At 40.7% G+C, this 16,233-nt stretch overlaps 1 protein-coding gene across 1 annotated transcript in view; it reads right to left on the bottom strand.

Moving 5' to 3' along the window:
* The window catches only part of LOC113993797, a 96,910-nt gene that overhangs the window by 17,206 nt on the left and 63,471 nt on the right, over positions 1 to 16,233 (bottom strand). Inside the window, exons 7-9 of the mRNA XM_039378239.1 lie at positions 13,205 to 13,330; positions 8,710 to 8,821; positions 6,599 to 6,724 (exon numbers count right to left, since the gene is read on the bottom strand). Of these exons, the coding sequence (XP_039234173.1) occupies positions 6,599 to 6,724; positions 8,710 to 8,821; positions 13,205 to 13,330 (364 nt within the window). The remainder of the gene's footprint in view (positions 1 to 6,598; positions 6,725 to 8,709; positions 8,822 to 13,204; positions 13,331 to 16,233) is intronic.

The raw sequence follows: 16,233 nt of genomic DNA, 5'->3' as shown, positions 1-16,233 counted from the left end.
ACTGAGCAGATTCTCTGGATCCCCCACTCTTATTCCACTGAAGCCATTTTGACAGGCCCCTGTCAGGCAGGAGCAGTTCCACAAAACTTTGTCTTCTGCAAGACAAAGCCACCAGAGAGATTTTCTGTCCAGCCAGAGCCACTTTCTCTGCCAGGCACTGCCTGATAACTGCATGATAGGCTGTGCTGCTGACTACACTGCTGCAGCCATCAGGAGTAAGAATGACCCTCAGAAATAAAGTTCCCTTCAGCTTTAATCATTTCAGTTATAACATTCAATCCACTGCCTGGCCACGCAGTTGTCAGGGGGGATGAAGCAGGGATGGCAATGAAAGGCTGAGCAACCCTTCGGGTGGGGTGAGGCCAAGAACCACTTAGGGTGTCTGTGCCCTGAGGAGAACATCAGTGAGTCAGAAAGGAGCTTTCTCAGTAGTGAGGTAGCAGCCAATGTACACCAGGCAGTTTTTTTCTCTGCAGTTCATGATAACATAGCATTTTGTGAGCTTTGTCCACAGCTGCTGTGCAGAAAATGCAGGAACATTTTCCAACATTTTTAATGTTGTTGTGTCATAGTGTTCTCCAGTTCTGCATGAGGTCCAAAGGGACAAGAACCTTGTTGAATGAGGGGAAAAGAAAGGCAAAGGAAGGAAAATTGCAAAGTATTTGCCTCAATGGGCTGTCAAGAACTGAAGGGGCAGCCCCCTGCAAACATACACAAGTTAGCAGCACAGTGAGGACCCATCAGACACTGTTTCTGCAACTGAAGTGAAGACTGAGGAAAGTCCCTTCAAACAAGCGTGGCAGGGGGGAGAAGGAAGACTTTCTAGCAATGTTCTGCAGAACAGTGAATCATCCCCTATTCAAACTTGGCTAAGGCAAAGAGTGGTGAAGAGTAGGAACACCTTAAGTAGATAGGATGAAAGGAGAATATTGCCGCAGCTTTCTGTCTAGCACAGACCATATAGACATTTGAGCTGCCAGTGAATCAACATGAGTCAGCCTTATTATACCCCAGACCATAACCATGATGTAAACCGAGGTGATGCAGCAGCTGACTCAGAGGCACCTTGCACATCCTGGATGAGGCACAGAGCTGGGGACAGTAAACTGTCAGCCATCCCCAAATAAACTCATAAAGCCCGGGCAACAGGCCCAAGGGATTTTGCCCTCTCTAGTTCAAATAACTAAGACATATCATGCCAATGTGTAATGTGCAATGGCTCACTGCCTTCCTTTAAAAGAGCAAGTGCTCCTTCAGGATTGATTTGTCTCACCAGTGAGGTCACTGACAACAAGTGGAGGTGCTGTAACTATAGCCTGGCTCACTCCACTCAGAGGATACAGGGGCTGGTCAGAACATATGACGTTCTCTGAGGACCAGCCAAAGGGTAGCCAGGGACATACATAAAGGCTCAAGTCACTAGCAAGAATTGCTTGACAGGACATAAACAGTAATCTAAGAGACTATGCAGTAGACTATGCTGAGCCTTTAAAAGCAACTCTGAGCATGGGTTTCTGTGTGAACCTCACCACAGACATCTGGCAGCAAAGCCACATATGACAGCAAATCACACAGCAGTGTAATACAGAAGACATATTTCAGTGACATCAGTTTCCCCATGCAGTTTCTCACATGGTGATATGAACATGGAAAAAAGGGCCATCTGGCTTAACATCACAGCTGGGATCAGGTCTGTCACCAGAGATTTCCCCTTGAGACTACGTCCCTAAGCTCTTGACCTTCCACTAAACTTTTCTGAAGTAGTTTCTCAAAAATATCCCTCACATGCTGCAGCTAATAATTTGCTTTCAGCTCATAAGAAATGCAACTTACATGCCTCTCCCTGTGTCATATGCAATGCTTGTCAGCATGCAAGAAATGCAGGCAGAGCTGTCACAAGAAGATTTGGGACAGCATCCTACTGTGGTGTTTCTTTCTGTCTTTTACACTCTTATTAGTTGCCACCAGGGACCTGCAGGCCCTGTGTCTGGGCAACATCAGCTACTGGCATGCCCTTATACCCTTCATGAAACCACTGCGTGGCTGATGTCCCCCTTGGCCTGGCTGTGGCCATAGCTCTGTATGTCAGTATGTTTCTGTCCCTCCTCACCACAAGTCCCTCTCTTCAGTATGGATCAGACCTAGATAGAGCTAACACTATCATGTTAGTAATAAGATGAGGCTCTCAGATCCCCATGTTAAACCTGGACACAATGAGACCTGTAGTAAACCAGGGTTGAGATGCATCTAACTAAAACTTTCTATGCCTTCAATATAAACATGCAAAACTGCGTGGATCATTTAGACAATCTTTCCACTGTAGTAGAGAAGCACTTCTGGAATACAACTCATCTGAATTAATTTATATATCTGCCTTAGAATGGCATGACTCATGTGTTGCATAGGATTTTTTCCTCACCATTAAATCCATCAATGAATCCCATTCTAGATGTCAAACAAGTAGAGCGTATTTCCTTGCAAATACCTACTTGGATATATTTATATCAGCTTGGAACTGATTTATTACAGTTTCAATTGCATAGTTGGAGTTGATTTTCAAATATAGCAAAACTTCAGTATTAGGTCTCCCGCCTTTACTTTCATGCATACTAAAAAAATTTTATGGTGTTTTTTTAATTGAAATTGTGCAGGCTGCTGAAAAAGTGAGCTACAACATTCTGAGCACTGGAAAAAGTGCTCCTCTTTGTCCTTGGATCACTCTGTGCAGCATAATGAGGTCTTTTTGAATATTATCTCACTGAAAAGTAGTAGGGACTGACAGAGCTGGAATACTGGGGGGACACCTCAGACAGATGTGGACTGTGAACTTCAACGCTTTCTTTGGTATCTGCATTACTGCAGCTAAAGTGGGGGCTGCCTTGTCTTTCACTTCCTCTGCATTTTGCACATGAGGCCAGCCACCTGGAAAGGAACATGGCTTTCAACACCAGCATCATGGCAAGGAAGAAGGAAACAGGCATACATTCAACATCACTGTGCAGTCTACTACCAATGCACCGTGGCCCTGATCCTGAGAGATGACAGATGGCTTTTAGGGATAGTCCTGTACCACAGAAGGAACTGTCTGCTTTGTCACTCGCTATGGAAGAACAGGTTAAGTAGCATGGGTATCATAGAGAGTTTGACAGTGGTACAGGGTTGTCTAATGTCTCTGCCTAGACATCATCCTTTCAACTTTCACATCATTTACAATTAACAATGTAACAAAGCAAAATACAACAGTCTAGACAGTACCACATTTGCAATTCTTACTTAGGACAAGGCAGAGAAGAATAAAGAAAAAGTTGCAACAGTGTTCTTCTTAATAAATAAAAATTTGGTGGACGTGATCTGGCTTTTACTATGTTGAGCATACCAGATAGCCTCATACCAGAGGCTATCTCAGTTGGACAGTCTTGATCTTTGCTTTGTATTCATGCTGAATGAAATGTGTGCAAATGCATGACAGAGTCAAAGGATGCCTGAAAAGGATTAAAGTTTGAATCACAGAACCACAGAATAATTGAGGTTGGAAAGGACCTCTACAGCTCACCTTGTCCTATACCCTGCTCAGAGAAGGTCCATCGCCAACACCATATCAGGTCACTTGATCAGGTTTGCCTTTGATTTCACAGCACTTTTCTGGGACTAAGGCTTTGGCAGCAATGACGCTTTTGTCAGCTGAAGCCATTCCTACTCCATCTCCAGTCCTGGTTCTCACAAATATTTCTGTAGTCTCCTAAGGAAGTGATTCAGCTGAAATATAATCTGTACCGCCAATATCATAATAACTTTTTTATCCAGAACAGTTCCTCAGTCCAATTTATTTTGCTACTCACAACTGTGCTAGCATAGTGAAGGAAGAGCCAGACAAGGACAAGCAGCCAAGAGGAGGAAAGGAAAGGAGGAGGAAAGAGCAAGGAAAATGCCTACCAGAGCCAGAGCTGCAGATTAATGAATTCTGTGCCAAGCCCAACCTCAGAGAAGCAAGATCCAATTCCTGTTCAAGTCCCTACAATTTCCTCTTCTGGGGTGGGGTTGGGTATGATAGGTTTTCCTTATTGAATATTTTCACACCTACTGAACTTATTGGGAAAACTTTATCAAATGTATAGGAACCAACTAAATCTGTACATCTGTCAGAAAGAAGCAGCAAGCAGAAAGTTGACCTGAACAGAAGTATAAAAGAAATGAAACTTGCCAATTCAAATAGCCCAGACTGGCTGAGCTAAGAACCTGGGGTGCCTCCACCCAACATCTTGTGGAAAGGCACTTGCTTCAGAATTAGATCAAGCCTGAGCAAAGCTGGAATGAACTAATCTACCTTTGTTCCAGCTTTCCCATCTTCACAGTATTTCCATATTTGTCCAAAAGATTCAAAATGTTATTCAAAATAACTGACAAGAAGAGTAACCACTGATCAAAAACAATCTGAGTAAATTCCAGAGTAGTAGTAGATTGCTACTGATGTGCTGAAAATTAAGGCAACTGATCCTCATCAGTGCTACTGCCAATATGCAAAAAAAAAACCAAAAACCCAAAAGATCTGATTCATTCTATCTAGCAGTAGGTATTTAATGCAGACATCTGAGCTGGAAGCCAGATCACACTAGTCTTTCTGTATAATCCATGAAGAGTAACAAGCACCCCCTGAAAGTAAATCACACCAACATCTAATTTAGCATTTCTGTATAAGCTCAGTGGAGGTCAAAACGGCCTTACAAGCAATACTCAAACACTTATGCTAATCACCAACCAGTGAGAGGCTAGATGCACTGTCCTGTCACTTTTTAGTCCAATTTCAGTCTCTCATTTCTACTGGGCAGAGTTCAAAATACCATTTGAAAGCCAAATACAGATTAAACTAAAACTTCAGAGGCCAGAGACTATGCTTACTAAAACCAATTCAATACTGAAGCTTGAGTTTATTTTTAAAACTACATAATAGCCCTGATTTGTCCAGATTTAACAAATATAATCACAATATAATACTTCCCTATATATTCAGCAGAATCCAAAGTCCCCTACAAGTCCCAAATATTGCAATTACCCTGACTTTAACAATAGATGTTTCCTTATAAAGATTTCCGGTCCTACCAAATGTGGAAGTAACAACAAGCTCCTGGCTCCTAATCCTAAATCATTTCACCACAAGAACCACAGAACAGAAGGTAGTACTGAAAAGCTGCCTTAACAGCAAGGAGTGGCTTCAACTAAAACCCCATACCAAACTTTTACCCTCTGCCTACACTCTATCACCCATTACAGGTTCAAACTGACAGGTGACTTGGAGTGCCACAGCCCACAGATCAAAGATATCCAAGTACACAATAGAGACAATGCATATGTTGTATACACCCTGGCATAAATCAAACTCTGTACTGACGGTATTCCTCACAGTTAATATCAAGAGCACAGCTGCATTCATTTTTAAATAGAATACAGTATTTAAAATTAATATGTTCCCTTCCTAAAGTATTAAGCATAACTTAATTTTCTAGGATTGAGTCTAAGGACAAGACCTGTACAATTAAGAAAAGGGAAAATGTCCTAATTCCACTCCCTGATAAATCCCATCCCACAAATTACTGCTTTATTCAGAAAGCCAAATTCACCCTGCTAATTATAAATTATTCTCTCCCAGTTAGGCAATGGAAATAATAACAAATGACTTAACTAATCACAGCTAAATAGCACAGCTTGTATTTTGGATACCAAGTATTCCATACCACAAAAATACTCACAGAACATGAACATGGAAAGTGCAGTCTGTCTGCACAAACTCCACAAGCAGTGGTTATGTTCAATCACCAAAATGTAGACAATTTTAAAAAAAAATATTTGGGACTAATCTGAAAGGCAGTTAATATGTCATCACTCAGAAGCTTTCAGTTCCAATGTGTTACTTCATTTTAAAGATGTTATATGCTACTAAAGGATTTTATAAGTGGGTAGTTAAAGAGAGCTCAGTAAGACTTGCAAGTAGAACATTTCTGTTTGATTACTCTAAATGCATGCAAAGTAAAAAAACAGAGTGGAAGTTGATTATACCAGTTTTAAAGATGTCCCTGAGTGTCATGTACAGTCTGCACAGTGACTTTTAAGTGTTACATGATTATTATGTAGAAACAAGGTAATCTTTGGTGCATTTTAGCTTGGAGCTTTCAAACAGCATAATATATTCTCATGCTACCAGTCCTGAATACAAAGAAAAATTTAATAAAAACTCCAATTAGGACCACTCCTGGATATGAATATGCTCAACGTGGCTTTGCACTTTGAAATCCAAGTGTTAGCATATTTATCTTAGAAATTAGAAGATTCTGGCAGCTAACTAGGGAGACTATAGCAGGGCAGCAACAAATGGAAGGCACCTTTGATTTTACTCACTAGCTACCAGATTATTTGCAATAGATCATGGATAAATGGACAGGAGAAGGATACCAAACCTCTTCCTTTGCAGTGCAGTATTAAAAATATCCCTGTGTGTTTATAAGCAGGACTACAAATACCATATAAGAGCAGGAATTAAGAGGGAGGACGAAAGATTAGTTGCCCCTTCTGGTAAGGAGAAATGGCCAGCAGTTCAGACACTCACCTCTAGTTTGGGACACTTGACTCCAATTTCTTGCCATGTCGGGAGACCTACTGATTGTCTCTGTGCCTTCTCCTGTGAAATGCAATAGCAGAATATCGCTACTTCATGAGCATGGCATAAGGAAGCCTGGAGAGGGGGAGAGTGAGAGATATGTTGAGATGCTATGAGTATAGCTGCATGTTAGCAGAGAAGATTTAACAGCCAGTTGCCTTAAGATGCAATAGTACTGCTCCACTGCTTTCCTTCTCCCTCCTCCTTGTCTGTATCCCCATTCCCAAACACACAGCCTCAGCTCCTCTCTTGTGTAACTTTAGGTGCTCTATCTGTACAATAAAGCCAATTCAACTTACTAAGCAGTAAATAAACTATGCTTTGTTTTTGTTTAGGGATTATTTTAGTGCTGCCAAGTTGAATAGAGTCACTGTAGAGTTAGATGAGTCCTAGAGACAGTGGAGAGGACAGCCAGAACTACACAGCCTGAAGAGGAAGGAACAGAGCAGGGGAGTGCAGTAGGATCTCCCCTCTTTAGCATCAGTAATTCACTGGACTGGGAGCTATAGCATGTAACTGACTGATGGACACCTTAGGTAGCAGTGCACAGGTACAGAGAAAAGGAGCAGGAGTGGTGATCAAGGCCTGATCCAGCACAGCCACCAGAGCTCCAAGAGACTCCAACAGATTGACAAAGAGCTCACAAACATAATAGAGCTGGAGCTTGATATCATTCTTTTTTTAAAAGGACTGAAACTGTATCAGCTCAAAAATATAGGCAATCTACTGCCAGCTAAAAATACCCTCTTTCCCTTACCACAGAAGTTATTAAGCCTTGGTTTCAATTGACTGCACAGAGTTACCCAACTAGATTTGACTGTCAGTTTGCTTGCAAATAATGCCATTTTCCTAACCTATTTTGCTTTCAAAACATGCTTCAAGGACAGCTTTTATATTGAATAAGGGGGTACAAGGAGCCCATCTTCAGGAAGACAAAGCTTTGCATCTGTGCAGTAGAACATAGTAAAGACATTATTTGTTGGCTGTATGGCCTTGATGATGGCCTTGAACCCAGTAGGGCCCAACAGAATATCCAGGAGCACATTAAGAATTGTAGTTAGCTGTGGAACAGTGTTCCAGCAAATTATAACCACTGTTTTATAACAAATGCATAGCAATTGCATGACCTGGTGTGCTCATCCCCTTTCCAGAATGGCAGAGTAATAACACATACTGCTGTTCCATCCTGAGAGACCTCAAGCCTTGAGCTATGAGTTCATCAAAGGGGTTTTACAAGGCTCCAAAACTTCACCCACTGATTTTATTAAAAAGGCCTTCAGTTCTTTTATACCTTGTGTAGTGGGTTGACCTTGGCTGGTCAAACCCAATACATTCCACTCCTCGCCACTGTGAATCACATATTTAAGAGAAGACACAACACATGTTTCTCAGGAGGTCAGATAACACATGTTTACTGGTAAACTTTAGAAAATAAGGGAACTTGGGAAAAGTTTAAAGGGCAACATTCAACTAAATATTCCACAAAGCATTGACTTAGCACATGCTAGCACATACAACTTAGCAAAATCCAACCCATCCACCTTTAAGTTACCCAAATATCAAGAAAGGAGATTAGGAAAAGAAGAAAAAATAAAGAAAGAGTGAGAAAAAGAGAGAATTATAGCTACCACCCATAGATCCAGCATAGATCCAGCTACCAGGAACTCATCAGATGGCAGGGCCACAACCACACAATGGCCACATGGTGTTGGTTTTATCTGGTCTGGTCCCCTGTAGCCACCACCCACCAGGCCGGACTTCTGACCCACTGGCCACTCTGGGCTCTGGGATGGGGTGTGGGGCAGTGCTCATGGTGTGCCAGTGATGGACAGCTGCTCCAGGGCTGCCCAAGGAGGCTCCAAGGGGCTGAGCTGGGGCAGGACACCACTTCACCTTCATAAAATTTGACCTGTCCCTTCCCCCCCACATACACACTTGAATTGGTCCAAGCCAGTAATTAATATAATAATTCAGAATCTCACACATTCTACCACAGTGAAACCTAAGGCTGCCTCCCTTTGATGCACAGAGGCTTTCTAAACTTGAAGCATATCATGTACCTTGCTGGGGGACTCAGGAGTATTTTCCTGATTACCACTGAGTCCGTCCATAAGAGGGCAGTGATATACATCTACAACAAATCCATCGTCCCCCTGAGTCTTGGGATGGGACCTGGGTAAATATAATTAAGAGCATGCTCAGAAACATGCAGGTTGTTGGCACCACCCCTGCCCACCTTCCACTTGCAGGCCTGTGTGACTAAGCCTTCATTTAAAGCAGGATCCCTTGGGAACCACTGCCAGCACACATCTGAAGAACAACCTGTGCTCATGACTCTGGCTCTGTGGCCAGGTGTCCTAATTCCCTTGCTACAGGCCCCTATGGGCTGACACAAATTACATTATTAATGCCTGGCTATAGCTGTTGGAAGCTTTAAACCTGTATACTTTACCTTTCATGGTATCTTCCCTGCAGTATTTATCCACAGCTGTGGTGGTGAATTACACTGCGTGAAAGTGGCAATCAGATCATAAAACCTGTAAATATTCCTACCTAGGGTGATTAACAGAGGAAGAGAATTAAAATTGGTCAAATCTGCTATCTACATTTTTCCAGATGCTCAGAAAGAATGGTGACTACCTTCTGTTTTCTCATTTTCAAAAGATAAATAGGAATATCATCTGTCAAGCTTCAAGAGTAGATCAACCAGCCTTTTGTTCTCAGGAGAATTACGAAATTCAAAGAGCAGAGAGCACACCAAGCAGAATGTGTTGCAAAGCTCCCAGCATACTAGAACTGCAATAAATAAAAGATCATAACAACAAAGCTGTCTTGCATGTAAATAACAGCTCACCTTCATGTTTAAATTTAGTAAGCAATATTTCCCACTGTACATCAGTTTTGATTCACCTATGATAAGGTCAAATAATGAAGTGTTGTTCTGATGATCTTAATGGAGCAAGGAATGGGATGTGAAAACTAGGTAAGGGCAATTTAGGAGACCGAAAGAAATAAAAATATACTCCTGGGAAATTAAAACAACAGAAGGTAAGTGTCTTCAAGACAGTTCATAAAACACTTGAGGCAGTTTATTAGTTATTTAAAAATTTATATAGAAAGGATAACTGGTATCACCCAATTTTAGGCACTTCCCAAGCAAGCAATTCTCATGATATCCAGCAGAGGAGGAGAGGTTCCTTTGCTGGCTGATCAGGACTCGCTTAACTCAGGTGTTTTCAGTTGCCTTTCCACGGGTCTCACTCTCTGCTACCTACAGAGGAAGCCTAGGCAGCCTGGCTGGCTGATGTGGTGGCTGAGGCCACAGGATTCAACAGCTGGGTGACCTAAGACATCATGAATGCCTGTGCTAAGTATCTAATGCTGGCAAAACGTCTTCTCTCCCTTGTCTGATACTACATTAATCTGACAGTCTTTATATTATTCATACATTATTTCCCAAATAAAAGGTCTTGAAATTAATTGAGCTGATTTTGTTTGTGTTTTTGTTTGTTTGTTTTTTGAAGATCAATGTAACCAAAACATACCCAGTGCAGAAAACAATCTAGTTATATGAAAGGCAGGATGAAATAAATCTGTAAAAGGCAGTTACATTTTCCTCTGACATAGTAGCCTACAGGATCTTAGGCTTTCACTGCCTCCCATCAGGCAGCTAAGAAACTTCAGACACTTTGCAGAGAAAAGAAGACAAAATGTGAAATCTTTTCTTTTATTTTTATTATCTAGATAATTTCTAGATGTGTTTAACTCATTATTTTTCAGAAACTTTTCATTTGGTTATAGAACTTCTTACAGAAATTCCATCTTCTGCCCCTTTCCAAAGCTTTGGTTTGGTTGTTTTATCTAGGACAAGCTAGTTTTATTCTATTGAGGCTGGCTGGTCTGGAGTGTCCTAAGTTGCTGGCTCCACTGGGGCTGAAGTCAGCACTCTAACACGTCTCCCAGACCATCACAAATGTCACTATCTAAAACCTCAAAGCACATTTCTCTAATCTTTGGAAATAAATGGAACCAACTGCATAGAATAATGTTCAGTTTTGTAGCTCAAACTGTCACACGCAGTTAGAGGAAAAAAGTGCTGCCACCAAATGCCTCCAAATAAATGCAGCCAAAAGGGAAAGAGAAGAAAACTGGAGAGGTCAAAAGGGCCACAGTGGACAGCACATTGCACAGGAGCAGTAACAGTACAATGTCCCTCCCTTCCCTCCTGCTTTACAGCTGGGTTAGGTTACTCTTTTAACCTATACAGACTTACTTTCTAGAGTTCTGTACTCCTGCTCACTGGTGGGAATACCAAAATCCAGCAAAACAAAAACAGATGCTCAGGTAATGGCCTAAGCAGGTAGACATGAAGAGGCACTAGGGTTTCTACGCTCTTTAGAGCAGGGACAGATGGCAACACAGGACTGATCACAAACGCAAGCCCTTATATTCCTTTCTGAGCACTACTAAGTTTGGCTCATTGCTAGTTCATTCCTGCCCAAACCAGCTATGTTTTGTGGATGTCACCTTCTGCCAGATGTCACCTAAAGCTGGATAGCATTACTCCTGTACCTTTTACTCTTCATGTCTATTCTCTTACCATTCACACACTTTTCACTGATTATTCATAACAATGTGGTCTGACAAAAGCATTTATTTTTATTTGGGTTTTTTTCCAACTCTGTGCATTTGTATTCTGCTAGTAATCGCTCCAAGGAATAGTATTCAGCAGAATGGATTTTATATAGTGTAGCCAGCAGAAACTGCTGTGTAATGTTCTCTGTCAAAGAAAGAGTAGCTCCACTGCAGTTAAGACTGTTACGCCTGATCTCAGGTAACTAAAACAACGGTTTCCATCACCATTATCATTCATCTACTGTTATTGAAAAGAAGACTAATTTCTTTTTTAGTTTTTCAACCAATATCAATTTGATTGTCTGTTATTGCATATAAATCCAGTCAATGTAAATGTGTCATGGTTTTAAGCTATTCTCTAGGACATTCTTCTTGCTCTTCCAGGACATCCTATTTTTTATGTTTTTTATTTTTTATGTTTTTTTCACACTGGACAATAAATGAGTTCCAATATTAAGAGTACTTTTTCTTAATTCTGTATTTTCAATATTGTGTCCAGATTAAAAAAAAAAAAAAAAAATTGAAAAAAAAGGGCCCTGTAAGCCTGAAAACCCACTCTAGCACCAAACTGAAGTAGAAAGCTTTTTAAAATGCTTCTAAATGTTGTTTCAAGCCAGATGCAAGATTGCTATGTTTTTCTTGGCATACCTTGTTCCCTTTGAAATACACAGATTATTCGTGATATGTTCTTGTTTTCCTTCTCTTTTATTTCAACAAGATGTGTCCTTTGGGAATGCACCGTGAGTCCCTTCTCATAAGTTGGCTCTGTCATCTGTGGCACGTCTCCACTGCCAACTATGTATGCAACGTATATTTTTGTTAAGTGTTACTTAAGTGAGGTTCAGAGACTTTTACAGACCTATGCAAGTGTCACAGACTCTGACACCAGATGTGATTTATAGTGGTAACCCCAGGAAAAATTAAAAATCAAGTGTTTTATTGCAGGATAGCCATGTAACCAAATCTTGGAGTTGTTCAAATAATGTGAAAACTTTCTTGAAACAACCTCACTGAATTCAATATTTAACCTCTCAATCATGAGTTGTTCAGAAATACTGCCAGACACTGTTCAAACAGAATTCTGCAAAAAGCAGTTTCACAAACTTGGCTGACAAAAGATAAAGGAACATGGAGAGATGGATGGAAGTGCAAAAAAAATGTTGATAGAAATGGGTGTATTTGATCAGAAAACAGTAAAAATGCGACTTTTAAAATGCAACTTAAAAACTCTGTCCCCTAAATTTCACAGTATCACTGTGAAATCACTTCTTTCTAAGCCAGTATCAGGATTCTTCGAAGGGTCAAACCGCTAACCTTACAGTGATTGGGCTCTCTGTACTTAAGAGATATCACTTAAGGATGATGAGCAATCTATTGGTCAAATACAGCTGTAATGATTGCTTCAAGGCTGTCTAAAACTTAAATGTGTTCATGGATACTTGCCAGAAGGACAAAAAAAAAGAGCTTTATAGGTTGTTTGGAACAAATGGCTACAGAATCACAGAATATGCTGAGTTGGAAGGGACCCACAAGGATCATCAAGTCCAGCTCTTAGACCTGCACAGGACCATTCCCAAGAGTCATACCATGTGCCTGAGAGTATCATCCAAATGCTTCTTGAACTCTGGCAGAACTGTGACCACTTCCCTGGGGAGCCTGTTCCAGTGCCCAACTACCCTCTGGGTGAGGAACCTTTTTCTAATATCCAACCTAAACCTCTCCTGATACAACTTTAGGCCATTCCCTCACGTTCTGTCACTGGTCATCACAGAGAAGAGATCAGTGTCTGCTCCTCCTCTTCCCCTCATGACGTTAGTCCTCACAGATCCTTTCAGTTGCTGATACAGTTTAGAGGCTAAAAATTTTCTAATGTAAGAATAAAATTCAAAATAAAGTTAGTCTGCAGTAGAAAATTAAAACCTTGTCAGGGATGCTCCAGAACATTCAGTGGATGTGACAATCACACAATTCATCCAGCTTGCTGGCAGCTCATGTTCAAATCCATTATTGACACTCTTGTATTTTTCCACAGTACGTGAGGATCTCCTAAAAAAAAAAAACAGAAAGAAAGAAAAATTACCTAAGGAATTATTATGGTGTCCACTTGCACTTTCAAAAAATTCTGTTTCTCTTTCCTTCTCTCTTTGCTTGATCCAAATATAGCACAGAGCACTACAATGCAAAATTATACTCTCAGTTTCACTTCAACACAGCTTTCTGGATATCACACAAATTATGTGAGTTTTCTTGCTTATCATCCCAATTTCAGACTGTCTTGGTATCTTAAAATATTTCTTAGAGAATTGTACCTTCTGATTGCACTCCTCCCAAGCTTAGTCGTCATTTCCCTCTTTTCTCCCTTCTCAAAATAAACAAAAATTAAGAGCTAATGTTGCTATTCGTGATGAGGACAGTGTTATATGATATGGTAGGTAAACAGAAAAACTGTCCTTGAGCAAGCTATACATACATTATGCTAAATTTGGCATAGAGAAAGCAAACCTTGCAAGTTCTTGGCAACCTAATTCCATCACTGCTTGCAGATGAAATGAGATGACTGGTGGTGGTAGGAGGGCAGAGGAGAAGAGTGGGTTTTTAAATTACATACACTTGGTAATTCATTGCAGAAATTAAGCCTAATAGGTACAGTTGCTTCATGGACATGAAGGCAGTTCACATGGCCAGCACTGCCCTTGACAGCAGGTGGAGTTTTGGATAAACAGCATGAGGAAGCAGCTAGCAAAAGGCAAAAGAACCACACTTGGAAAAACTGTTTTGGAATTTGATCCTTGTTTTCCTGACAGCTCAGCTCCTAAGTGATACTCACATTATTTCAGTTCAAAAGCAATATCCAGGTGGGGAAAAATCCCAAAGGTAAAAAACTACACAACAGTAATGCTTGGTCAAAAGGGCTTGAGTTTATCCTAATAATCACCTGAGTGATACATATCAGTCACTGCTTCAGCTTTAACATCCAAATTTGAAGACCCAGTGCTAGACATCAGCCTGAAAAAGCTGGAAAGAATGAAGGAAAGGAAGGGAGGAATATCTCACAGCAACACTGCTTCCAATGTGGGGTCCTCCTGCGAACACTCTAACCTGGGTCCCACCATCCCACTCACCCCTGGATGTTACGGAGAATCAGCAGTGCAAGTGTGCAAGTGCAAGATACAGCTGCTTTGAGAACCACTCCTGGATGGATGCAGGTCTAAGATCTGTATTTCATCTGCAGGGTTACTTTCAGTGCATCCTTATTTCTAAGGAACTCAGAAGTTTGGGACCCCTGACACTTGTGTGAAAGGTCACTATAGAGAGAGACAGAATGAGGAAGAACAGACAGTAGCTTCATTGTGCAGGTGCAATGTGATTATCCATCTCCAAAGAAAAGCTCTGCAGAAAACAGAGCTTTCTCAGGACAGTCTCAGACTTTTGGATGAGTTTCCACTGGAATTATCCCCAGCGCAAAGCTCACTATCTCCTACTCTGAATGTGAGTCACATAAATACATATAGAACCACGTACAGATAATGTAAAAACTATTTTAAAAGACATCAAAAATAAAGAGAGCACAAAAGTCATCTTTGGAAAGAATGAGAGAGAGAAAACCTTATGTAGTAGATGACAATTCCACAACTTAATGCACTTCTGGAAGACATTTAACTCTGTGACGTGCAGCATATAAGAACCAAACCAAAACTTACATAACATTGCATTACATTGACATAGTTTTCTAGGTAGAGGCACTGGCTGGAATTCATATAAACATATCCATGGAAAAACAATATCTCATCCACATGTACAAGATCTACCAAATAAGAAGAAGTATCACAGCACTCGGCCATTATCATAGCATGTGCTTCATAAAGTGTAGCTATGAAAAACAATGCCCAGTGTCTCCTTAGAGGAATAGCTAATATGGGTTAGTGAGTTTTATTCTATTGTCTCCTGCCTTGCAAGGTAACAATCCTACTCCATGGATACTATACAACACACTTCTGTAGTGCCCCACATAAGTCTAGGTTTGGTAGCATTCCATATTTTCATTTTGATGCAACACTGGTACATATTTCACATTGTCCTAATTCTTACTTTGCTCCATGTAAAGCTATTTCGGAAGCATTTAAATCTCGACCTCCCCAACAGAAACTCCAATTAACATTTCAGCTATGAAGACTATTTTTAAAGGAGTCATGGCGCAGTTCTCATCCTGCTAAGCAAAAATTCAAAACATTAAAACTGCATGTTAAACATTACAAAACGGTAATCACCAGCAGCCTCATCTGTAAGATAAGTTTAAGTATTTTTTTTCTTGATAAGTAAGAACTGAGCATTCATTAAAAACCTGGGCATGAAAATTTTCATCAAACTTGTATATTTGCACAGCACCTTGCAAAAGACAAAAATAAAGCCAGCCTTTGCCGAGAATTTAGAAGCATGGCTTCCACTATATTTCAGAGTCTGTATACTTTCTAAAAAGAGTTCTGCATCAGATCCTAGTCAGTTCAACATAAACCCTGTGAGCAAGAGCTGAGCACAGTATTCTTTTCATCTTTTTCCTCGTGTGGTGCAACAAAAGACATGGAATTATTTCAGACACCTTGATCCAAGTAGATAAAAGGAAGCAGCTGAAGGAGTTCCTGCTATTACAATAGACTCAATGTAAAATAATTTTTATTTCCCCAGCCCTTAATTTCTCCTATTCAGTCCAGATATATTATGCTTCTTCTGACCCTTGTGCCACCGCAGCAATCTGTTCAGAGAATTCTCTCAAGCTGTGTCTATACTGTGGGAACCAGCAGTATTTTGCAAACCTCAGGTATATGCATACCTGCCATGTCTTGTCTTGACCTGGGGGATATCAAGACTCAGGGCCACTTTTTGGCATCCAGCTTACAAAGAAAGAAAAGGGTACAAATTGCTTTCTCTTCAATTTTTCCTCCTTCTGTAAG

This window comes from Pipra filicauda, unplaced genomic scaffold, assembly GCF_003945595.2.
Source record: "Pipra filicauda isolate LSUMZ 115617 unplaced genomic scaffold, ASM394559v2 scaffold132_size2486313_pilon, whole genome shotgun sequence".
Classification (NCBI taxonomy): domain Eukaryota; kingdom Metazoa; phylum Chordata; class Aves; order Passeriformes; family Pipridae; genus Pipra; species Pipra filicauda.
Note: the sequence above shows the minus strand (reverse complement) of the source record. Positions and strands in the feature narration are given on the sequence as shown.